Source organism: Opisthocomus hoazin, chromosome 7 (assembly GCF_030867145.1).
Source record: "Opisthocomus hoazin isolate bOpiHoa1 chromosome 7, bOpiHoa1.hap1, whole genome shotgun sequence".
Taxonomy (NCBI): domain Eukaryota; kingdom Metazoa; phylum Chordata; class Aves; order Opisthocomiformes; family Opisthocomidae; genus Opisthocomus; species Opisthocomus hoazin.
Window position 1 is genome coordinate 38,238,944 of NC_134420.1, and position 27,286 is coordinate 38,266,229.

The 27,286-nt window shown below is 36.1% G+C and overlaps 1 protein-coding gene across 5 annotated transcripts in view; it reads right to left on the bottom strand.

Moving 5' to 3' along the window:
• Positions 1–27,286, bottom strand: part of RYR3 (ryanodine receptor 3) — a 246,915-nt gene that overhangs the window by 76,473 nt on the left and 143,156 nt on the right. For 3 of the 5 annotated variants that reach the window (XM_075426095.1, XM_075426094.1, XM_075426092.1), the window contains 12 exons: positions 24,354–24,627; positions 22,483–22,597; positions 18,023–18,155; positions 16,908–17,011; positions 14,343–14,478; positions 9,344–9,524; positions 8,775–8,874; positions 7,472–7,592; positions 5,989–6,158; positions 5,111–5,331; positions 3,734–3,824; positions 2,144–2,284 (listed from right to left, as the gene is read on the bottom strand). In XM_075426095.1, coding sequence (XP_075282210.1) covers positions 2,144–2,284; positions 3,734–3,824; positions 5,111–5,331; positions 5,989–6,158; positions 7,472–7,592; positions 8,775–8,874; positions 9,344–9,524; positions 14,343–14,478; positions 16,908–17,011; positions 18,023–18,155; positions 22,483–22,597; positions 24,354–24,627 — 1,787 coding nt within the window. The remainder of the gene's footprint in view (positions 1–2,143; positions 2,285–3,733; positions 3,825–5,110; positions 5,332–5,988; positions 6,159–7,471; positions 7,593–8,774; positions 8,875–9,343; positions 9,525–14,342; positions 14,479–16,907; positions 17,012–18,022; positions 18,156–22,482; positions 22,598–24,353; positions 24,628–27,286) is intronic. The other 2 variants (XM_075426096.1, XM_075426093.1) reach the window with 1 other exon arrangement.

Consider the following 27,286-nt stretch of genomic DNA (forward strand, 5'->3'; position numbering starts at 1 on the left):
TCACTGGGCACCACTGAAAAGAGTTTGGCCCCATCTTCCTGACACCCACCCTTCAGATATTTATAAGCATTTATTAGGTCCCCTCGCAGCCTTCTCTTCTTCAGGCTGAACAAGCCCAGCTCCCTCAGCCTCTCCTTGTAGGGGAGATGCTCCAGTCCCCTCACCATCCTTGTAGCCCTCCGCTGGACTCTCTCCAGTAGCTCTTCATCTTTCTTGAACTGGGGAGCCCAGAACTGGACAGAGTACTCCAGATGGGGCCTCACTAGGGCAGTGTAGGGGGGAAGGAGAACCTCCCTCGACCTGCTGGTCACACTCCTCCTAATGCATCCCAGGATCCCATTAGCTTTCTTGGCAACCAGGGCACACTGCTGGCTCATGGTCAACCTGTCGTCCACTAGGACACCCAGGTCCCTCTCTGCAGAGCTGCTCTCCAGCAGGTCAGCCCCAAGCCTGTACTGATGCATAGGGTTGTTCCTCCCCAGGTGCAGGACCCTGCATTTGCCCTTGTCAGTTCACTATTTTTCAAAATTGTCCTGTTAAGAGGTGGACTAGCACATTTGCTCTTCTAGTCATTTTATCTCTGGAAAGAACATAGAAGTACTTGACATATAAAAACACAAGGTGGATCTACATTTGAAAAATCTATCCTTAACAACTTGCCACGAAAAATATTCAAGGTCAATTGTTACACACTAGATTATAAAAAACCTTTGCTAGAGGAAGTAGCAGTAGATCACTGTAGGCCAAGGTTCTCCTTCCAGCTTTCAAACAACATTCTTAGTATGCTTAGGACTCTATCTTTCAGATTCCCCGTCTGTAAAATGTGCATGATAATATAGCTTTAAAAGGCTTTAAATCTACTGATGAACACTACAGTGCAAGAGTCTGATGTTATTATAATTACTTAATAAAGTTTTACTCAGACAGCACATGTACCTTTTTGATATCACAACACAGGCACCAGTCAAGCACTTACAGGAAAAGAATTTTACACTTCAAAAATATTGCTCTTGCTTCATTATTAGAAATAGAAAGACTCTATGCTTCCACAAATCTGAATGACCACTTTGTATCAAGAAAATGCTGAAGAACAATTTTAAGGTCCATTGAAAATACTTGCTGATAAAACTGTATATTTATATCACAGAAAGCAGAATGACTAAAGAGAGGTAAATGTCACTAAAATCAAATACAAATAAGGCTTAAAAAGCCATTTCAGAATAACACAGAGACCATGTTCCTTTCTATGCTATAAATGAGAATGCCTAGAGAAGCAACCATCTAAATCTGTTGATTAGATCTGGAACATAAATTCAATGAGATGCAATGAACAAATCTGTTATTGTCCCATAGCGAGAACCTGATTTTTGAGCCCAATCAAGTACAAAAAGTATTTACTCAGTAAGGAATTTCTCCTATCAGAATAGCAACTTTTTGTTACTTGGAGAAAAAACAAGTAAGTGAAAAAATCTCAAGATCACACTCTGGAACAGGAAAATGGAAAAATGTCTATTTCTAAGAATGTTGCATCATATTTCTTAAGCTGGGCAATAACCAGAAAACTAACAAAATACAAGTGTATGTTTGAAAACAACGTAAATTTACTGTGCATGCACCAACAATTTGACAAGCTTATATATACATTTCGTAAAATTAATTTATGTCAGTAAAAAGAATTTTTAAAAGTTTAGTAAACCTAAGATAGGAGGACAGACAACACCGACTTGTTAATGCAGCAAGCAATCCGCCTCATTACTAGTGTAAGGCTATACGGGTATATCAGGACAAAGACTTACCAATTTTATTAGCTTGGAGAGAATCTTTAAAGATTCAGTACTCAGTTTTTCATTAGAAAGTTACTTCATTAAAAGCATTCATTGCCATATCACAGAATCATAGAATGGTAAGGGTTGGAAGAGACCTTAAAGATCATCTAGTTCCAATCCCCCTGCCATGAGCAGGGACATCTTCCACTAGACCAGGCTACTCAGAGCCCCATCCAACCTGGCCTTGAAATGGCCTATATCTCCCATACTAGGTGAAAAAAAAGTCAAAAGGGGAACTTTCTGCACTTGGCACGGCATATTATCATTGTAATGCTTTTATAGTCATCCCATACTGTCATGTGAATTACAGTCATTACCTTATGAGACAAGGAATCAAATATTCCCCAGAAAAGTTTTTCAGTTAAATGTAATTCTTCTTCCACTGCAATTCCATAGCTTCCCATTCCTGAAGGCAGACAATAATATTTCCAGCACTGCTCATAGTGATTTGTCAGAAGCTATATTTTCAAGAAAATAAAAATGCATATAAAACACTGGTATTTAACAAAATAATATACTGGTTAGTGAAGTCTGAACTGCCAGTATCTGTTTAAACAGTTATACGAGTATTATTATTTATTTCTGTCTCTTCATTTATAATGGCTCATAAAAATGGTGGTTTTTTTCTTTTTCTTTCTGGGAGGGCAGTAGTGTTCATGCTGTGAAAGTACAAAGCCTGTATTATCCCCAACTGCTGCTGCGGGGTTCTCAGTGATGACAGTGAGTAGCAAAATTACAGAATTTCAGGACAGTCACCATTTGAGTACAGATTAGCTTACAGGATAAAAACAGAGGCAATAAATGGGTATAAAACAGGATGTGACAGATACTCGTAAAAAATTTTACAAATTCAAACTGATTTTACTTTTGTCATTTGTAGTTGATGGCCTCAGTATTACTCAAAACATTGCAAAAGACAGCTGCAGTACACCCTTTTAGCCATGCCTGCTCATCTCTAGAAAAACCCGTGGAAGGAACTATTGTACAGACAATCTGTAACATACCAGTTTAAGAGCTAGTGCTTGTGATTATTGGTGCACTTTCCACACGATTTCAAATCTCTACTGATTTCTTCTTTAGAACTAAAAATTCCCATCTCATGGGAAATTCTGATATTTCTTTTAGCATCAGACTAGGATCTTGACATTTTAATTTTTCCTGCAAATTTGTTAGGAAGGGAATATAATAATTAAAAAACCAAATTAAACATTCCCTTTTTGCCACACTTTTGCTCCAAAATTACTGATGCTCCAGAACATGTCTGTGAATCTGGCAGCTCTGCTTTAGAGTATAACAGAATTTCAATTCTGCTATATAAAGACCCGTAGACCTAAGATCAGGCCCTTCTATCCCAGCAGGAACATGAGGCAAATCTGACAGAAAAATTCTAAATAGAAATTATTTATCATCTCACAATTGTAATTCTCTATTTACAGAACAAGAATGTGGGTAAGACATCAGTTAAAGATTGCTCAAAAATAAAAGGCGAGTTCTGTTCCCTGTATGCTATTCTCTGTAGACTTCACTCAAAATTTATTCCTGGACTATGCATCCTACCAAGTTATTATAGTTCATACAGCAGAAGAAGAAATATCAAGATAACTCTAACATTTAATATGATACCTTCAAATACTCTTTTGCTGAAGCAGTGAAAAAGTCAACATTTCACTGAACAAAACTGCATAATCAATTTACTATATGCTGTTTGCATGAGGCAAAATTTCATAAAAACTTTAATCTTTATACTAATTTTGAAAGACTTTATAAAACAATAACATTATTTTCAGTTCAGAAGTCATTTCACATTGCTTCACCCTGCCTCATTATGATTTTGAAAACATGACGACGACAGAAGATTGTGAAGTAAGTTTTGTGCCGAATGCATGTACAGAAAGTAAAGCATTTACCTTGAGAGGCATTTTACAGTATTCATTGAGTAGAGGCACGTCAAAAACCAGCCTTCTCAACAGCTGCTGTAACATAGAGGGCCGTAAGTGGCTGTAATTTAAGAAAACGGACTTCTTAGTAAAATTCATACAGTCCAGTGAAAATGAAATAAAAATTGAAATAAATTTGCATATTGGAATTCAAATCACTCATTAAAAGTATTTTGAAAACCAGCGGTAGGAGCTTAAGGAATCTCACTCTGCCTCATCTACATATAGAAGAATATAGCAGAGAAAGATGCGCTGTGCTACTTCTGGACTCTCTTCAGTGAACAGACAATGGGTACGATTGTGCCATATGACAGCAGAGGGAAGGGTGCTGGATTTTTTTTCAGAATACACAGAGGGGATAATCTAAGCAAAAGCAACAGAACATTACCCTAACAGAATGGTTTCTGATATGACACTAAAAAGCAACAAAACACTCCTAACTGAAACTGATCTGGGAAATACATCATGATTTTTCTTATAAGAAATAAATCTCAACTGGAAGACTGAATAAATCACCCATCATTTATTTTCTAGCTATTTAATTTTAGTGATCTATAGACTCAAAATCAATGTAATAATGTTTCTTTCATATCTACCCCTCAGTATCACTTTTTCAGGCTGCAGATTCCCGGTCTACTAAGCTGTTCCAAAGGAGTGTAATAATTTTTTATGTTGACCCCTCTCTTGTTAGGTTTTCTGAATCTTTTCCACTTCGACTGTATCCTCTTTTTGGCAGGGGTCCAGCGCTATGCACAAACTAAAAATGCATACTGCATTACTAATTTCACAGCCCACTGCACAGACAAGTAGCACTACAGTTTATGACAAAGATCAAGAATTGTGAGTCAGTTGGCAAACTTACATTTCAATTCTTGATATAACATCAGGGCTCAGTTCAGTTTTAGGATCAGTTTTAGGATTTGAAGACTGGTAGGTAGTTTTTCTTCTTTTTTTTTTTTTTTAAGAAAAAACCCTACAGCCAAGGTTCTTCAAACCACAATCAGAAATACAAACGTGTCGATCCCTCAAAGCCCCAACATACACTCACTGTCAGACTTGTCAGAATATTTTTGGTAATTACTGGGGTTTTGTTTTTACAAATAATCAGAAATTATCATGTATCAGCATAAAGCTCATACCAACATGACAGCTTGTATAATGCAGTACCTATAATGGAAAAATCAAATCTATTTTCTCTTGGAAAAAAAAATCCTGTCATACACTCTGGTCATTTATTTCATGTAAGAAGAAAATAATCTTAGTTCCACATAATACACAAAGAAAGAAATTATTATAATACATACACTGCACAAAAGAAATAAATTTGTACACAGTTATTATACTTACTGGCAAATAGCAAGCAGGCATTCTTCAATAGTATCCCTTTGTGCTTTTGTAAGGGAACGTCCCTTCGATAACCTATATATTGTGTGAAGCATGGAGTCAACAAGAGAGGCGTGATGCTCTGTTCCGGAAAAGAGGGGAGCACATCTTTTGAGTAATGGAAACACAGCTGAGCAAATATATCTATTTAGTGCGAGAGCTGCCTCTGTGGTACTCAGAGAAACCTGTATGAAGCAGTAAATGATTGTTAGTATCATACTGAATAAAGGTTGCTAAATATGAAGTCTATCAAAGATAATAATGAAATACTCTTTAGGTCCCCTTTGTGGTTGGGTGCTAACATGATATTCCCAGTATACACACCAGGACAAAACCTATGTTTTTTTGAACTTCAGAAAATCCAGTTCATCCACTTATCTCCTGTCTCTTGCCCCACTGCACTCTGAATCAACAGAAGCAAAAAGAATATGCAGCTTACTTCTTTAAACAGTTTCGCAAAAAATACAAAGCATTAAGTAACACTTTTAATCTCATTTAATTTCTTCATACCTATACATATATGAATTTTCAGTGTAATTCTTGGAAGCACACATGAAATAAAGGTAATCATTAGGCCTATTACAGTATATCCAATGTACTTACTGTATAATTAATGTAAGCCTGTATTAAAAGTTTTTAAAGTACTGTTGCTTCACAAGGTACTACTGAACGTTTACGATCAGAATTAAGCACTATAATAGTAACTGAATTATTCATGTTTCTAGCAGGCCTATACTACCCATTTTTTTAAAAAAGCCGTTTTGACCTGAAATTCAATTTATTACAATTACAGAGCCACTGTATTCAGCCACTGCACTTAAACTGCATAGTGAAATACTCACTGTATCCAAGGAGGCAGAGGCTCTTAAATCTGGTAAAAATCCAACTTCCAGTAGGTGAAGGAGGAAGCTTTGGTCCTTAATACCATAGACGCGGTCCAAGAAGAGTACCATGGGTGCTTTATGATCAGGACAGAAATTTGCAGACATGTCTGGCTCATTTACTGTGCCATCTACACAAATAGATAATGCAATTTTTAATAGTAGATAATTGATAAAACAAGAAGCACCAAGACAATGAAAGACACTGTAATTACATTTAATGTTTAAAATCACAAGTTCAATGAAAATTATATTCCTGTTCAGTTTTCTTGTATGCTGAAAAAGAATACTAAGTTTTTATTATTTCAAAACCCCTGTAACTGTGAAATTTGTTAATCTTTCACTCTTAAATGAAAGCTTAAGAATGAATGGTATTCTGTTTCATTACTATTACAGAGAATGTTTATGTGGTAAAATTAAAGATAAATATTACTGCATATATTAAATATATAGTAACTGTGAAGTCAAAGAAGGTTAAGAATTTTAATTTTTGTCTCACGTAAACTAGACTAGAAAGAACATAGAATCCACTAGGTGCGGGGGAGCACCTTCTTCAGATCTGGACAATCCCAAACCGAGTATGTCTGGTTTTCACTTCCTCTGAAAAGGCCAGGGAAGAAATAAACAGCACAATTCCAAGAAACAGGAAAGGCAATTAAAATGCAATGTGCATGTGCAACATTTTAATCACACAAGGATGAACAGGACTCTACACTGAGTCATCAGTGACCTGGAGAAGGCAGCAAACAAAGGAGCCTAACAGTCTGTATACAACACTAAATTCTTCTGTAAGGTTAAATCACTAAGAAAACTGAGTGGACAAAATAGAGACAGCTGCACTTCAATGCAGACAGCTCTAAGCTGCAGAGAAATAAGACACAGCTACATGACGCGGAGCTTGGAACTGACATTAAATACATCCTGAGGTCATCAATGAAATTCTGTGAAACCATCAGTGTGTAGCAGCAACTAAAAAAGTCAACAAGATGTCTGGCACTATCAGTAAGGGATGTTCAGAATAAGAGAGAAGGCATCATTTTACTGCTATATAAAATAGAAAATCAATATATAAACCAAGCCATTGTGTGCCCACATTATCAGTACAACCTGCTCACGTCTTGTGTACATCCCACAGCTGTTTACCACATCTCAAGACTGCAGAATAGAGACAGTGTAGGTATAGAGAAGGGCAACTAAAATGATTCAAGCAATGGAGCAGTGATGATGAAAGACTACGAAAAGCTGAGATTCTTCAGTCTGGCAAAACGAGGACTGAGAAAGGATATAACTGAGATTTAGAAAATTATTCATGTTCTCAACTCATTATGTTCTCAACAAACTATTCTCAACTCTGACAAAACTGCTTTATTTTACACCTGAAGGCCTATGTGCCAAGAGATTTTTATAAAAAGATTAAATGGTCTAATGAAAGTACTGAAGTTACCTTTGTTGACTGTTGACAGCTTTAGTGGTATACTTATAATCCCAACCAAATCTTCAGTTGGCACTAGAGATCGAAGGATTGACCTGATTCGAATAGCTTCCCCTTTTCCACTTTGAATAAGCTGTTAGAAAAAGTTTATCAATTAAGAAATTCAGTAGTGAGGAACATAAGAAGAATTTTCTCAAAACACTTTTATTAATATGTTTTTTTTCAAACAGTGGAAAAAACTGCACAGAAATTTCATTTATCCCAGCACTTGAATGGAGTTGCTGATTTTCAGCTGATCCTGCTTTTGAATCTGTCCTAAGTTTGATATAATACCAACAGTTTCACAATATTATAAACTCCCAATAACACATAAAACCCTATGTGGAGAAGATTCCTAAACCAATCAAATAGTGATGAAACTGAAAATTTCTGAAAGACTCACGTACTTACAGAACCTACAGTGCTAGGTTTTGAGCTTGTCTCTTTATGCTATGAACAGATGCAAACCTGTCTGATGTATCTACACATTTTGCTATTATTTCTATGTGCAGTAAAATTTTCAAAACGCATTAACAACAAGGTCACCAATTCCTTTAAGTTCTAGCAGAAATCAGGTATTCACAATCTGTGTCTCTGGAAATGTCTTCCAGTAATTTTCTTAACATGAAACTACTATGTCTGGCAACAGACAGCTACATACAGCTTTATAGCTAATAAAGTCAATAGCTTTGGGAATAGTAAGTACAGAGGCTGCAAGCCGAATTTCTTACTTTTTCTTGTATTGAGATACATGTTGCATTTTCAGCTGGATTTATGCTACTAAAGAATTTTAAATACTGACAAGCAAAGGTCTTGCGTGTGGCTGTTACAGGCATTATAGTCAAAACAGTTATTTTACACATTTTTCCATGTATTCATGTGGTATTGATGCCACATTTCAACAGCGCACACAGAAGTAGCTCTGCATCACATTCTTGTGAAAATTATTTTTGTGGCTTTTTAGAGAATAGTAAAGGGCCAGTTTCAGAAATTTCATTAGTCGTAAAATGCGCAACACTAGTAGGTCATCTTTGCCTTGATACCATAGTCATACAAAAATTTTCAATATTTTAGATAACTAAAAAAACATAAGGAATCAAAAGAGCACGATTCTTTATAAACAGGTTGCAGAGAACTTGTTTGTCTAGATACAGTGAGATGCAATAAAGTCCACCTTCTGAAGGGAAGAGGGCTTTGAACAGAGAACGGTTTAGACAGGTACAGCGCTGTTCATAAGTCTCCTACATTTACTGACCAAGTGACAAAATGAACTTACATGCATTTCTGGTGCACAGCGTCCAAGTAAATCTATGAGAGCTGAGTAAAATGACATGATTGCATTGCCCATGTGTACAATCTCCTCCTCATCGTCATCACTAAAAGGTAAAGAGTATCAGTGAACAGTGAGTATTTTTGCTAATGTAAGTTTATAGCTCTTCTCTGGAGCTAGATCCATGATCCAGAGACTATTAATCAGATACACTAATTTCCTCTGGCTCTGGATTACAGGTTTTGTATCCCTAGAGTAACCATTCAATTGAACAGTAATAGCAGACTTCACATGAGCCTTCTAACTTCCTCTTTCACTTCAGCTTAGCTTCATTCCACAACAGCCTTCTCCTTTGCTTTGTCCTTCAGGCTTCTTCTCTTCTGTAACTCTTATTCCACTTTTATCTAGCTTATGCTTTATGAATTCCATATGACAGCTGCTTGTGGGTGCAAATCTCTAATGCTCTATGTTTGTATATTGCCTTACACAACACGGCCTATTACCCACATATTGCAAGCATGATTAAACCAGCTATTAAATCATGACTTGCCAAACAAGCATTCACATTTACTTACCCTTCTCTTTTATAAGCCTGGGAGGGAAGGTCACGAGCAGGATTCTCTGAGATCCTGATAGCTTCCTGCATAGCTGCCAGCAAACCATTTCCTCCTTCTCCCCTAAGGTCTGGTCCAAAGCACTCCGGCCGTCGAATAAGGAGCTTGACAACAACACTTGCGTTTTCCTCAACACTTTCACCTGAGGACCAAAAAACACTACACATACTTTCTCCCAAAAGGCATACTTAAGCCAGAAGACAACCGCATTTTCCCCTAAACTTCACAAAACATAAAACAAACTCTCATTCTTATTTTTGAGAACAAAAATTTATCAAGTTGGCAGCACTGGATGTGCTTTATCAAAAATATACCATGGTTTAAACGTGACAGTGTAGACTCACCTCGCAGTTTTACTACACTCAATCTAGAAAAGGTCACTTTAGCAGGTTAATCTACTTTTTGCAGCAAAAACTAGTCTCTCTGGTGTAAAGGCTAATTGTCCCAAGAGGCAAGAAGTCTGCTATTGGGGAGGGTGGGAAGGAAGTTTTGACTCCAGCGAATCCCCCCCAGCCTCTCGCTCTCTCCCCTCTCCTGCCGGACATGAAGAAAATAGAAGGAACGTGTGACAACTCATGGAGCAAGGTAACGTCTGCCTAGTAGAGAAAGCAAAAGCTATGCATGCAAGCAAAGCAAAAAGACAAATTCATTCACTGCTTCCCAGACAGAGGTTTAGTCAGTTCCTAGAAAGCAGGGCCTCAGCACACGTGGTTGTTTGGGAAGACAAGTGCCTTAACCATAAATGTCCCCCTCTTCCTACTCCTTTCCCTGAGCTTTTATTGCTGAGCAGAACGTCACGGTCTGGGATATCCCTTTGGTCAGTCTGGGGCAGCTGTCCCAGCTGTGTCCCCTCCCAGCTTCTTGCCTACCCTGAGCGGCGAATGAGCAAAGTGGGAAGAAAAACCAAGAAAGCCTTCACACTGCACAAGCACTGCTCAGCAACAGTCAAAACCTTGGTATGTTATCCTGTTTTAGCCATAAATGAAAATCGCAGCACTACAGGGGTTGCTATGAAGAAAGTTAACTCCATCCGAGCCAGATTTAGTACAGGGCATGAGAGTTATTTGATTTTTAATGGGTTAACTGAAGAAAGGAATGTTGCTTAACATTATGTCCTTAGTACTGCACCAGTGGAAAACTCATCTCAGAGTTTGATCTTGTCAATCTGACTAAAGAATAACAAATTGTATTTTTGGTTAAATATACCTAGAGTAAAATCTCCTGATTGTTTCCACTGCATGTTTAAGTATTTGTTAAGTATTCTGCTTACTATTTAAAGCCTGAAATGGAATACTTCATCACAAAAATCACATTAAAATCACTTGTAAAGGTCATGGCTTGCCTGACACAAACCCATTTATAACAGCTTTGTGTGGAAAAATGTACGTATCTTTGAAAATGGAAAAGAGTGGGTTTAACTACTGTAATCAATTCAGTACAGGTAGACAGGTTGTGATATAGATACTTGCTGAATAAAAGTCATTAGGAAAAGGAAACTTCATATAAATTAACTCTTTGTATGTAACTAACGACTTCGTGGACTGCAGCTAGAGGCACGTGGAAGCATGACAGGAATAATACTTGGGTCAAAAGCTCAGCTTATCTTTAAATGCAACTGTTTAGAAATTGACAGTGGCTACCTTACAAGAATATTAATAATCTGTATGAAGATACGAAATTAATGGGACATGTAGGAAGAAAATAAATTACAGGAAAAGAAACAGTTCACTGTTAATGAACCTGTGATGTCAGTAGCTTGGATCATCCGTATCTAGACTTTACATGCAAACTGCAACACTAAACCAGTACAGAAACTCAGGTAGTGAGTTTATATTAAACTGAATGCAGCAACTTCACCAGCCACCAAAAAAGTAGGATTAGAAACTGTGGTTTAGCTGAGAGCAGCAGTGGTGTTACCAGGAAGTCAGAGTCATCGGAAGGCAATGGTAGGTGAGATAACTGGGACTGTCTGGCTCTACAAGCAGCAGCTGAACACTTTAAACATGTCAGTCTTGCATTTTTCCCACAGAAAAAAACATTGATATGGAACACAGACTGGCAGGAAATGGCCTCACGTTGCACCAGGGGAGGTTTAGATTGGATATTAGGAAAAATCTCTTCACTGACAGAGTTGTCATGCACTGGAACAGGCTGCCCAGGGCAGTGGTGGAGTCACCATCCCTGGAGGTACTTAAAAGATGTGCAAACGTGGCAGTTTGGAACATGGTTTACCCATCGTCTTGGCAGTGTTTACAGTTTACAGTTTACAGTTGGACTCAATGATCTTAAGGGTCTTTTCCAACCTAAATGATACTATGATTCTATACCCTAACTAGTGACTTTGCACAGATTCTATTTTTATTTTTTTTTCTTTGTCCTTTTCATTCATCTTATTTGCATACTGCAGGCAAAAAGAAGATCTTAAAGCAGATCTTAAATCTTAAAGTCAACAATTCTAGCTTCTAAGTGAAGATTTTAAAAATAATGAATTAAGTGAAATCTAATCTAAAAAAAAATTCACTACATACCTTTCTATAGATTTACAATCATCAGAACATGCACAACATTCCACTACAGCTATCAGATGCTCCTGAAAACTTGCATGTTTCACGTATCTTTTGAGGAGGCAAATACAAAACCCCCTTGAAAATTGTAAGGGGCTGTGTGAATCCACATTGCAGAATCAAATAGCAAATACAAATAAAATTATAAAATGTAATTAATTTTTAATTTAATAAAAGCACTACCAATAGTTTCGAGCGGCTCATTTCCAACACAGTTTAGATCTAGATGTTAAAAATTTATCTTAATTCAGCCTGTTTTTGGCACACCAGTGACAGCTTTGTGAGGAGTGTAATTTAGAGTGAAATGAAGCACTTATCAGCAAAAGCCCTTTGCAGGTATTTTTCATTTAGAATGTGCAGGTATTTTTCATTTAAAATGTGCAGGAAAAAAAACTTACTTTATGCACAGAGCTCAAATTAATCTTCAATATTGCTCTACTGAGGTCAATAAAAGTTTATCGAGAATTAATTAGTCTACATTTTCAATTTACAATTTCTTGTACACTGCTTTTGCCACTAGGATCTTATTCTGACCTTCTCTGTATGTGTATTTCATTTCCATATCCTTTCTGATGGGATACCAAACTGATGAAAATAGTTTTAATATATTGCAGCCTGCTCTAATTTACCTCACAGGCCACGTTAATGAAGAATTTCGCTTGAAGAAAGTTTTGCTTATTCCAACGATTCATTGGCCAGAATTAAAAATTCATTCACGTGTTTACAAGTATGACTTTGTTGCTTTTACCTCAACAATGCAAATATTTTACTAATTCATATTTGCAATTTTCCTCTCAAGCCAAAGACACAGAGAAATCTGTAATCTGATTTTCGAAAGTGCTGTCTCCCAAACTGTCACACTGAGAAGGTTCAAAACCCCAACCATAACTGTTTTTCAGAAAAAAAAGCAGCTGAAACAATTGAAACTAAAACTTAATTCTGATGACTAGCAGTCCATCCAGCAAACTCTACTCTTCATTCTAAATCACAGAATCACAGAATGTTCGGGGTTGGAAGGGACCTCTGTGGGTCATCTAGTCCAACCCCCCTGCCGAAGCAGGGTCACCTACAGCAGGCTGCACAGGACCTTGTCCAGGCGGGTCTTGAATATCTCCAGAGAAGGAGACTCCACAACCTCCCTGGGCAGCCTGTTCCAGGGCTCCGTCACCCTCAGAGGGAAGAAGTTCTTCCTCATGTTCAGACGGAACTTCCTGTGCTTCAGTTTGTGCCCGTTGCCCCTTGTGCTGTCTCTGGGCACCACTGAAAAGAGATGCTCCAGTCCCCTCACCATCCTCGTAGCCCTCCGCTGGACTATGACAAGTAAGATCAAAGTTATCTAACTGTACAGAGTACTGTTAACATGTATTCATAAAATCAGCAAAGGAAAACACACACTTAATGACTACTTGTTCTACATTTCTTACAGTAGTTTGTCAAGTGAGTTTAGCAGCTCGCTCAATAGCTACAGGCTTATCAACTAATGAACATACTTCAGGTATGTTTACTGAACTGAACAGTAAATATGTTTACTGTTTCTGTTTCACGAATTATTTACTAGTTTCAGACCAATAGTATGTGAACAGAACAATCAAAATCTAAAAATTAGACTGTTTAAAATTATTTCCTTTCTGGCTGTCCCTAGCTGTCCTTTAAAACACTTTCCACACTGGCAGACCTGACAGGTGGTGAACAGACAAGTCTTTCAGTCTCACCTAATCTCTAATCGAAACTAATGGTTTGATGAAAAAAAATCCACATGAACTGGAGGTCGCTTTTTGTTTAGTAGCATTCAGATAATGTAAATTTGAAGTTAGGGTATTTGTTTCATAAATGTCGAAAGGAAATTGCCCACAGAAGACAGCATAAGATAGTGATCAAAGGAGAAGATGTTTTCTTTTCTTATGATATCAGATTTAAGGTACACAGTTAGGGTGCTTTACAAACTCTGATCCCTCAGAACTATGCAAACATGTGACCCATTGGAAATTTGCTTTCTGTAGTGCAAAATGACTTAATTACAAACCTCTGAATCTCCCAGTGGTATAGTGGCCAAGAGAGATCTAAAATCAGTGCTCACTGGTTATGTTTATAATGAGCATACATATGTGGTATACGTAAATACCACAATTTACTTGCTGAAGGAATTCCTAACATCATTTTCTACCTTAATAGGTTACTCTATGAAATTATGCAAGTTGCAAAAAGAGTAAGGAAAAAATGCAACTAACTATGAAGATTTAAAAATTACAATAAGCAGCATACACCAATACTCTTGTATTTGTAAGGAGAACAGTATGCATTAACCTCTCTTCATCCATTAACACATTTTTATGGTTAGGAGGGTAATTTTAAGGAAACCTTTTGATGGAATTTGGATGCCAAGAAATTACACTTACTGTTAACAAAAACTGCAAATCTTAAGAATGACAGGTAACGTTCACCCTCTATTGGATTCCATCCAATGTCTGGATATCCTTTAGCCAGCAACACTGGACAACTCTGCAGGCCACAACCTGCCAGGTAGGTAACAACCTGCAATACAGAAGCATTCATTTATTCATGCGTTTGCAAATGAATTTCTAAAAACAAGTGTGAAACAAAATGAACATAGTCTTTTTTTTTAATAACAATTTTTATACACTAGGTGCTTCACCTGAGAAACTACCAACATCACTCTTAGTTTCTAATTCTTGCTTTTGATGATACTGAAAAAATTTAAGCACTTTAGTTCTGAAGTTACCTAATTATATGATGACACAACAATACAACAACATGAACAAATATGGAATGTGAAAAGTAGAATAAAATATTGTGGAATTCAGATCTTTTTTTACAGTACATAAACAACAGATAGAATACTATTTAATAACTTTAATAATCACATCAATGACCATGTATGGCTAATTTGCTACAACAGCAAAATAAATATTTCATCAGAAGTGTATTTAGTGTAATTCCAATTTTAATAGACAGGCAAAGAATTACATTTTTCAGAAGACTGATAAATATCAGTGAACAGTTTTAAGAGTCTGAAACCAGAAAGATTAAAATTCTTGGTAATACGTAAATTCCTAATGCAGCTTTTCTTATCAAGGGGAGCATCTTTAAGAGAAATCTTTGAGAAATTATGACTAATTTCATTAATTATAGTAAACTGAATTTCTGAAACATGTACAGAATGATTTCTCAATCATTTAAAATGAAATTTGCAGATAACTTCACAGATGTGATTTTTGTTTTTATTTAAAATACACAAAGGAAAACATATGAACATAATTATAGTACTTCAATCACACATTCACACATTTGCAGTAAAAAAAGATCAAATTTGCAATTGAAAAAGTTCAAAAGTTGTCTGTATGTAATTTATTTGCTTTGAACACAGGCTTTATAGCATAAACTTTATTCACACAGAAACACGATCATTCTGTGATAGGTTATGTACGCCACATTCATCGAACTGATAGTTATACAGTATTTGTTTTTTCTTGTTATGCAGTATATAGATTTATTTTCTGAATAACATCCATATAGTGCACTAGATAAATTTCTTGACTCACCAAAGTTAATGTATTCCAGCCAGTACATTACCATTCTTACAGCTAAAATGACTGACGAATTTGGGAGGCCCACTCTGAGACGTATACAGCCTGATTTTTCAGCATAAAATACAGTGTATGTTGCAGCTGATATCTGTTACTGTTTGAACATTCAGCACTTGTACGGTGCCAAGTATTCCAAGGTAAGATATCAGTAAATGAGGAATATGCAGTTAACGGTCAACAGTGAAATTCAGTTTAAGTGACTTGCCCTACAGTACTGTCCATGAAATACGAGACAGTCACTGATGGCGTTCCAGTCACTAGTGGTGTATCCCAAGGGTTGATACTGGGGCCAACACTGTTTAATATCTTTATTAATGACAAGACAGAGTGCACTCTCAGCAATTTTGCAGGTGATACAAAATTGATAATTATTCTTCATTCTACCTTTATCTAATTAGGATATCGCTGTGCTCTCTCACACCCTTCCCATTCATATTCTTGTCTCTGTCTTCTCCTAGCTATCCCCATCACACGTCTGTTTATTTCCATTTCCCAACTTTTCCTCTGCCATGCCATATGCTGATCACAAACACCCCCACAACCGGTTCTACTCTCATCACAGGATTATCCTATACTGCACAGAGGCTTTCCCTGTGCTAAGCTATCATTTAGATGTTTAACAGTTCTTCTCCGCTTGTATTAAAACCTGCCTTTGGTTTTATGTTCCCCAATGCTGTGCTAGCACTTAATCACCTCCTTTCCCCGCTTTCCTCCTCTTCTGAGTGCACCTCCATCAACCTGTTTTCCTTCCCAGATACACAAAGAAACTTCATGCCATTTTTTGTATCCTTTTACCCTCCATTTCTAGTTCATCCTGTCTCTCCTCACACTTCTCTTTATTTCTAACCATTGCCAATGACCTGAGTCCTGGATTCAGTTTCCTGTTGCAGCTACTTTTAAAATCCTGTTCCAACTTCCCTTCTTCAAATAACCGACCTTCTATTCTCTCAGCTCTTTTCTCCACCCCCATCAATCTCTATGATTTATTTAAGCCAAAAGACCTGCTTGCTTTCTTCACATTCTCCACTTGATTCTCAGATTTGCTCCTCCCCAAACAATGTTTCTTGATATGTCTTTCTCCCGTTTCCCGTCTTTTTTCTTGCCATCCTTTCTACCCAATAACAACAGTGAAAGGATGCAGAAGATAGAAATAAATCTCTTCTGCTGTGACTAAGCATAAAGCAAAAACATGGAAAATACTGCTCATTCTATCTTACCTTGAGACAGCACATACCTAGAGAAAGTATTTCTGAGGAGAGCATATCCAACAATTACTATCATCATACTCGCCCTTTTCCCTTCTAGCACAAGGACACTATTTAATAAGTAGGTATGCAGGCCAGAGTGATCACTTACCTTATCAAGATCTGGTTCCTCCAACGCTAGTGCAAGCTCATTATTGTCCATTACAGAGGCTGCTGCAACATCTAGCGGTGTTGAACCTCTCATTGAAGGAAATGCTGCAGAAGAAAGTTAATATACAATAATTACATTTAGTTTGCAGTAATCACAGTCATGCAGCAGAGGGCAGCAATCACACCGGAATCTAGAACATAAATACATTAACAGTAGGTTGTGTGGCTGTTCTTCAATCAAGAACATGGTTAACTGTTTTGAATAAAGTTAAAATAAATGCTGATTTTTTTTCTGACTTGTCATCCATATCAATAAACATACTCAACCACAGGTTTTAAATGCAGATGAAAAAATCAGTATTAACAACATAGCAAATCAGAGAAGTATTACACTATTTCTTTAGCAGCACAACATGTTAACTATGTAATTCTGCACACCCCTATCAATTCAAGATCTTAAAATATGTCTATATTCAGCTAAAAGAGACATTTTCAAGCTTCAGTGTCATCTGTTTTCTTTCTTTTATTCTTACCCCATTTTCCATATTTAACATGTGCAAATACAGGCATTGAACTGGTCACGATGAACAGCTAAAGCACTGTCAAATCACACGCTATCTTTACCTTATTAATATAGCCATCTAACTAGCCAAGACAATTTTCCTTGTGTTACCAAATCTAATGCACAAACATACATTCAATGTTCCAAAGGAAAAATATGAAATTCACATCAATGGCCTAAAGTTCAGAGGGAAGTGAAATGAAACCAGATGAAATAAGCAAGCACTGTAAAGGGTTACTTTAATCTTAGATGTCCATTCACAGCTATTTTTAATGGAAAAACTGTCATATTCTATGGGTTTAATCCTAAATTTTTCAAGGTATTTAAAATCACAGATTCAGGTTATTCTGTTTCTAATACAATTCACAGACACATAAGGATGAAAGGAAAATGGAAGAAAAAAATATGAAATCAGAGGTGACACCACAAAGTGGTTTGAGCTTCAGAGAGGCTTCATCACATGATTTAACTTCCTATATAAATTAGATACTAATCCTGTGATATCATAGTTCCTCCTAATCTTGCTTTTAGCTGTTAGCAGCTACATGACGTACCCAGTCCAACGCTGCTGTTTTCCAGTAAGTAACTTAGATGCTCAAACATGGCCTTTTGGTTTTGACGACTAATTCGACAGAAGTAGCACAGGAATCTGCAACAGCTTGCCACCATCTTAGGAAAAACGATCTGCTGAAGAAGAAAGTTGACAAAGCAGTGAAATAAGTTAATCACCAATCTGTTTCAGTTCTTCCTGCACTATTAACAAGGAAAGTATAGCGAAGTTACCAAGGTGATAAGCAGCTGACAGTTGCTTTGGTTCTAACTAAAGAAAGGATGCACATTTCCTTTTAACTTTTGTATTCATTAGGCCATTAGGTTTAAAATGTTGAAAAACCATTTTGCAGAGGACTATAGGGGACATACAAAGGGAAAAAACAGAGGAATAATTCTCATCAAAGCTATTTGCAGACTAGCAAATGCAGTTAATACAAAAACTCTTATCTTAGCAGCACTATGATAACAAGCTCAATCCCAATATTTGATCAGAACAGAATAAAGACTATTCAAGAACCTTAGTTTATGCTCCCATATTACAGTAAGAATATACAGTCTTCACAGAACACATTTCTACAGACTCCTATGTTGTTCAATGCATAGGCCTGATAAGATAAAACAAAACATTAAATTGCCATAACTATCCAATGCTTTTAAAAACCAAAACCAAACAAAAATCCCCAGCACTTTACTTGCTGCACACTATGTGCAAGGAGTTCTCCTCTGAGAATAAAATAATTCCATCTATAGAACTCATGAAATAATGTTTCACAAGTTGCAATTAGTCCTATCATCTTCCGAAATGAACAAGTTATGCTATTCTCACATTTTACGGAAAGGAGCTGAAAGAACAAGATCAAAAATCACAGGACAGATTTTTGATGCTTTTTTAAAAAGGTTTTTCTATCTGATTTATTAAATTTACCATTTTGTAGCACTTTTTAAAAGTGTCAAGTTCAGTTGCAGATCTATGTCCTAAGGATACTCAAAAAATCTTGTATAATCTGACTACCACTCGTTAGGCACAAGCAGGAATACATTCTATACATTATATATTCTATAATATCCAAGGTGATCTCCGAGCGTTTTAATTATAGCATCATGGGGTTTTTTTCCTCCTATGATGTCCTGTCTCTTTCACTTCATACCTTTCAACTACAAACAATATTGCTTATACGTTATCACAACAAAGTCTAACAGATGTCACCTTCCCCACCGCACAACTTTAATTCATTCTGAGAAGTGTAACCTTTTCACTAAATAGACAACACTCTTACAAAAAAAAAATGACATAATTAAAAGCTATATAACATGTATTATCTTTTCAAGACATCAGGTGCACTTCCTAACTTCCAGACACTTGATTAACTGTAGTCTTATTTCAGCATAGCTTTTTACAAATATACATGGGTCATTTGTCTATTTCAGTCATGAAGGAGCTATTAGGTACAAGCAGCGATATATATGATTCCTGTTCTTAAATGTAGGGTAGATGAAAATGAATGTAAAACATTCTTTCATTCATTAAAACATTCAACAAAGCTTCCACCAGGGAACAGCGATTTTAACAGAACGTGTAACATAATTTTGTTTAGAAAATTACAGTAATACCAATATTGTTAAAAACTGTCTTTTTATAAATTCCTCATTATTGACAGGAATATATATGAATATGGAATTCTAAAAGTTTCAATCAGTAAGAAATAATTTTGAAGTAAAACGACTCAATTCTGACAGCCAAAAAGAGTGTTGCTCAGGATTCTCTGAAGATGAATGAACAACCAACATGGGAAACCAACATGGCATGAAGATTCCAAAATTGTAAGATCTAAAGACATAGTCCTTAAAATAACTATTTTACACATTAAGATGCACATTAAAACCTAACTGTGATGGAAATGCTGAAAGCTTGGCCAAGAATTTTCTGGGATATACATTTCACCAATGATGTACCTTTTCACAGTTTTGTTATAGCCTGTACTAGCAAAATACTTCTAAGATACTGAGGTACCTTCATAGCCACACCTCATTCCACAGATCTCATCTGTTTCTGACACATTTATTAACAGCACAGCTGGAAAGAAGCCTGGTATAAATCTCCTTCAGTTTGAACTCACAAGCTTTTACCTTCTCACCTTTCCTTCAGAGAAGTGTGAGCTATAACACTCTCACTATGTGTGTCAATACAGCCTTATCATAAAATCGCTTAATCCAAGAAGCTGGAGATATAGCTTAAACCAGCTGCTGCCGCAACCTAGGAAAATGCCCAATCCCTAAACCAGAGACTACATTGCATGGTTGTTCATTCCATCTCTTGAAGCTGTAACACTGAACAGAAAGAAGGGCTCACAAAGCTGGAAAGAGAAAACAAAAGGGAACATACTATCTAGCTGTGAGGAACCTGCTTGAGAGCAGGAAAAGCAGAGTTCTGTTGCCTGATGCCACCACTATAACTGAACTGTATGCAAGCAAATCACTGCACAAACCCACAGAGAATTTCAAATGAGTATATAAAACCATAGCTGACCAAGGCGTGCTCACTGTTTCTGGCTCTACTCCTTTTTACTCAGAAAAATCCCCTATCTGGCAGAGTGAAAGATCTGCAGCACGCACAAACATGTACCTTTTCCAGATTAAAGGCTAGTGGTTCTACCTAGGATCATAAACTCTTCAAGTGAGACTTCTCTGCCAAATTAGAAGCATGCCAGCAAAAGATCAACAGACAGCAGATGACAATAATTTTACAAGCAGTACTTTCTCTCCCTGCAAAGCTGCACTTATTATGAAGGCAACTTCAGGCTTCAAACTCCAAAGCAACACTTCTCTAGCTATACAGTTCCCTGCCCTAGGTTGGTTCTGTGAAATCTCCGCACTGCAGAATCTAAAATCTGTGCTACTGGTGCACAAAACTCTTTGTTAATAAGCCTTGCTGTGTTATTTCATAACAGGACTGTAGCCCTGTGACTCTGTAAGAAAACTACGGGTTCTGAATCATGAGTATCTGGAAGTTTCCACACTTATGGAGAAAATGAGGCACCAGAGTGTGGAATAGATGAAATTGCAAACACACCCTATTTCTCATCCATACTACGTCATAGGATTTCTACTTCCATGCCCGTTCCAGTTCAGTAGCTGAGATTTGTGGATTCCTTCTGAGGTACCTAACTCTCCCCATGCATTTGATAAAGACAAAAGACATAAAATAGGACATTTTGGGTGGCCAGACATATTAAATGCTGCAACATCAAGTAATTTTCTAGGTCTTCATTCGCTTTGAAGGATATAATGGTAATTTCTATGAAGTATTTTTGTAGATCTGTGTTACTAAAATTTTATATAAAAATATTTTTAACAGAATAAGAAGCGACTGGGGGGGTTATTGTTGTTTTGAAGGGTTTTTTTGTCACCTTTCACTATATGTACACATTGTAGCAAAAACAGAGGGTTGCAATACCTATAAATCAGCAAAGTATTAATTATCTAATAATTAATCATAGCTTACCTTGAACTCAAATGTGAGCATATTAAAACAGAAGAACTAAAACTGGTACATGAATACTACGTAACACTCTGATGGTATAGTGAGACACAATATAGCAGTATCTTACAGAGGTGTATGAACTATGTGGCCAAAGAAGCAAAGAAAGAAGAGCGTAGCTGCACATAGAAGGCATTCAGGTAATGAGGAGCTACCAGACAGAGACAAGATAAGCACAAGGTAGTAAAATGGGCTGAAAATCGTTGCAGATACATAGGAAGAATGAGTGGCCAGGCAAAAGAAAACAAGATACACAGTATTGGGATCAGAGGAGACCCTTCTTTTTGGGAGGGAGGCAGTAGGACAAAAACATCAGGCACAAGCAAAGAGAAGAAAGAAGATAAGCCAGTTTCACTTCTGACTTTATTCAGTAGCCTAAATGTCCAGTTAGGCTTCTCTAAATTTATTACATTCTGCCTTTAAACTACCACATATATATTCAAGCATAATGCTAAGAAATGGGAAAATACAACACCGCAAGAAAATTATTGTTCAAGTATTTGAATTTGAGCATTCAGAATTACGTGGTGTTCGTCTCTTACAGTTTATTGCTCATAACACTTCATCTAGGATGAAAAAGTATATTTTCCTAGCAGAGCTACACCTCCTATAAATGCAGCTAACGTATATATTTGATTTAATATAGGAACAAAACCTTTTAAAGTCCTCTTAAAAGACAAATGAGATACCTATAAAGTCTCATTCACTTTTAAAAAATCAAGTCCTAGAATGCTGGGCTTCTCCCTCTAGTGCTATAAAATCTGTTCTATTTTTAACATTAATCAGTATATCAATTTGGACAAGCAAAACTCATCTTACATGAGGAAGATCTATTTTTCTTCCGATACTTATTCTTAAACATCCTAGTACACTTTTGGAAAGGTTCAAAATATAAAACACATAACAGAATTACAGTAAAATTACCTGAGATTTATCTCCTCCAAGCACATTCACCATCACATCCATGACAGTCTCATGCATGCCCAAGACTCTCATTAAGTTAGGATGCTGATAAAACACCTTGTTGTTCATTATATCCCTAAAATGGAAGAAAAGGCAACAATGTGTTTTTAAGAAACATCAATTTAATTTAAATCAATGATGCATTATTAGAGATTTCACAAATGCGCATTCACTGTAGTAACATCATTTTAAATTCTTAAATTTCAGCATAATACAAAAACGCCTGACAACTAAATGCTTCACATTTCAATATGCTGTCATTCCTCTAATTTTAATGAATTCTATATAATGAGAATCTAAACTTTTAAATTATTTCAAAATGGCATTTCTTCATCTTTAAATTGCTCTTACCATCTGTTCTAAGAAAAAATATATTCTGTGATGATTTAAGTAGAAAAGAATATATTCTGTATTAAGTAGAGAATGGGGATCAAGAAATTGAAATCTAATCTTGCCTTTGCAGTAACACCCCTTCAATATTTTTCTCAGTTCACAAAGTAGAAGACAATAAACTGACCTAATGCTCAAGGTTATTTGTTAAGTGTGTTTCATCAATATTTCCAAAATTAAGACTATCTGTCATAAGATGTAAAATGGCAGACAGTCCCCTTAAATAGGAATATTTTAACATTTTCACTCTGCCCACCATCCTTTCAACATGTTCTAGAATTTGTTGTATTGGTTTCATAATCCAGAACACAATTTATGTGTTTTGATAGGAAATCCAGGGATTTCTAACATTTAGGTCAACCTGTTAAAAACAAATGGCAAACAACAGATATCATGCCTGCTTTACAGAAATACAGAAAACTGAGAATGGAAGATGAGTCATAATACAGCACCTCTGTGAATGGGGCTACACACATGACGGGTTTAGACAAAACCTACCCTTTATCTGTCGTAGAATTCTCAGCAACTTTACAAACTCAGCATCAGGTACAAGTTAGCTAATACCATCACATACTAGTTAATGAGGTGTTACCATGACTTGCTCAAGTCAACTGACGAGATTAGTCTTTGCAATTTTTACAAAAACAATACGGTTTTTACAGTGAAAAAGTAAGAATAATGGAAGTTCCTTACAACTGTTGCAAAGAAAAGAAATTGCTTGATATTCTTCATGAAGGGCAAATAAATACAGTTCTCAGGTAACGGTACTATAACTTTCTCTCTTTTTAACCACACCGTTTTAATTAAAGTAATTGATCTTCTGTGAGTATTTTTTTTTCTCCCTTCCAACATTAAATGGCCTAATCCAGCAATTATTCATATAAGAGGAGTAACAGACATGCAGGCATGAACTATAACAGCACTGCGTAACAAACGTAATTTGATAGCAAAGATGCAGAAAAAATATTCTTACATCAGTAGGCATTATATACAGGAAATTTTGTGTAATTCTAATGTTATAAAGGATAAAATGAGCAGCCTTCCGTGTTCAAATACTTTAAGTTGCCACGGATGATGACATAATAAATACTAACCAGTTTGAAACATTTCAGATCACAACAACACTTTGCTGGTTCTACCTAACTGCCTGCTAAAACATGTACTTCAATGAAGCTCTAAGCATTCGGCTTAACTACAGTAGAAAGTGTTCATTTTCTTTAGAGGAGAAAATACCTTACTTCACAGAAACTTTGACATATTTGACACTGCTAGAGAGATCAATTGGAGCCATCTTGGAAATATCTGTGAAAATGAAAATTTCTGGTACATATCTGCATTTCAGTACAGCAGTAATTTTCATCCAGGATCTAAAATGAAAGGATTTACTAATATAACAAAAAGCTTTACACAAACTTAAAAATAAAATTATGTTTATTCCATACCCTAATCCATTAATCATTAGCAATTCCTCCTCTTTTCCCATCCTGACACTGAGAAGTGAGCGAATCTGGCCCAGTGCTGCAAGCAGATTAATGGTATCCTTCACAGAGGCAGCACTAATGGTGTATGCTTTCCTCAGAGCTTGCAGTAGCTCACCAATGCTGTCATATTGCCTACGAAGGAGGGTGTACATAATCCGAACTAATTCGGGATCTTGAATTTGATCTTCCTGGGACCAGCGTACCATAGTCTGGGATATGAGTTCTTTCAGTGTAGCTAAAAGAATAAAATACACAGAATTTTATTAGCTATTACAACAATTAAAAAATGTCAAAAAAAAGTATTACAGTAAAATATTAGATACCAGTAGACAACGAGGCAGTTGTAAGAAAGCAAACAAACATAAGCAGACTGAACAGAATTTTTCAACTGGAAAAATAATTTTCAGATCTTTCAAGATAAGTGTGATGCTCTTAAGAGATGGAAAACAAGAAATATGTACTTAACATTTAAGTCAATACCAGCATCATCGGCAATTAAAACTACTTAGTTGATCACGACTCTAAGAATCATCTTTGTAAGTTAAATGCTACATTTAAACTTTTAATTTATACTTCATTTCTACATCAAGATTTATAAAGTAGCACCAAATGCAGCACCAATACCTTTTCATTAGTAATGACTGAAATCTAATTTTATAATTACAAAGAAACATCATAATTTTTATGATCATCAGCATAGGTTTGGAATACAGAAATTGGTAATTAAGTTTTCAGTAAACTGTTTATTAGCTGACAAGTATGATTTCAATTACATTAATGAATATGAGCTCAGCTTGCCAATCAGTTTTGCCAGGGGGAAGGAGGGAAATACAATCCATTCTAAGCTTAAAAAAACTGCCACAAACGAGGATGAGATAGCCGCCATTTTAAATCAAATATCCAATTCATGCCTAACCAGGGTGGCTTGAGCAGCTTTCACTATTTATTAACTTGATGAATATTTAGCTATTTCGTTGTTCAAACAAAGGATCTACATTGTCATCAAAAACATGATCTACCTGGAAACATCTCAGAAACGTATGATGATGCAAACACGCTAAGGAGCAGGTGATGTAAACTGACTTAGAATAGGCATATTTAATCTGTATTTCCCATCTGTTTGGGGAAAGCCACTGTCATTTGGGAATATACTTTCTAAAAAAAATGTATTGTTTGGAACTACATAATGCATATTGCTTGAAGGATTTCTGTTGTATACTTTACATGTTCAATGACCCTGAAAACAATTTTCCGAGCCCAGAATTTAGAAAATTTACCTGAAAACTAAACACATGTTCCAGTCCTCGCTCCAACAAATGGTCATTGTTGATATCAAGCAGAACATGAATAATCACCTTCAAGCTTAAAACAATGCAAGTTTCTTTCCTCTGTTTCCAGCAAAGTTACCTCTCGACTTTCCCAAAGTTCTTCCAGTTGTAAGAACTGACCCCTCAGAATTTCCCCAACAAAACTGTTTATAATTAGTATATATCCATTTATTTTTGCATCTACACTGTCCTTTCACTTGTTAACTCTTCTCCCTTACAGTTTACTTAATGATGTATTTATAGAAAACCATCACTAATTCTTAAGATTTTGTTCAATAAACAGGCTCTTTTCTGAGGGGACAGATTCTGTATTTCCGTAAGACAGCCATATTCCTACGGGCATGTTATGAATGAAGATATTAAACAAGATTTGTTCCAAAACACCACATAACTTTCTTCAATCAAAACAATTTCTTATTTCAGTGCAACGAGGCAATCACCTCTTCTTTGATTTTTGCTCTAAACTCTTCCTTCCTACAATAACTAATAATTTCCCATAACTTTCCAACTCATTGAGTGTCACTGATTTCTGATTACATAAATGTAACATATTTTTTCTGTCAGAACGTCAATGATCTTATTACAGAATATAATTACTTACGCCGGCTTTCTGCCTGGGGGGAAGGGCATAAAGATGTGACAAAGAGCAAACTGAAGTGGTAAACTCAAGGACGAGTTTAGGTTTCCTCCTGCGAAATACTGTGAGGTTTTTGATAGCTCAGGTGATGGCCCCTCTCACAATGATAAATGACAAAATGTGCACAGATTTTTTGTCTTTTTGTTTTACAAATCTAGTTCCTCATTTCCTAGTACTGCCAGAAATATATAACTTTTGTTGGATTGAACAGAATATTCATTTCAAAATAATGTGGTATTTTAGATTTTTTTTGTTTTAATGAGGGAAAATACCATATGATTCACTAGAAGTAGATACATTCCACTTTGGCAACAAAAATATTATTTGCATTAATTCAAATTATGATGGCTATTTTATATACTCGAGTTAACCATCAGATATTTATACGTGTAACTAGCAGATTATTACACATTTTAGCACAAACATAATATTCCACAAGAAACACATACTCTTGAAATGAACAAATGAAAAACAGATTGTTTCCCTAATACTGAATTGTCTACGGAGAGGTTCCCATGTGTAAGTGCAACAAAATGGTCCTGTGTTTTTTAGAGCTTCTCTCTGGAGTTTTGAAAATGTTTCTCCATAACAAGTGTTAGTGTTTCTTAGGTTTTAGTACCTTTGAAGGTTTTGATTTTTTTCTTCTGATAAGCTTTTAAGTAGCATATTGCTATATGTAATTACTTTTAGACAGTATGGCAAACAGCCTTGGAGAAATCAATTAGCCATGTCCTTGCATGGATAAATTTTTGGTCAAAAGATCAGAAACGGAGGGTATAGAACTAAATGGCAGTGGTCACAAAGAGGGAAAAACAGCAATGAAGTTCTGCACATATCCATGCTGTGTTCTGTGATGCTAATCACCTTCCTTCCCTGGAAGACCTGAGAAGGAGATAAGTAGATGCAAACAAGTTTGATGATACAAAGTT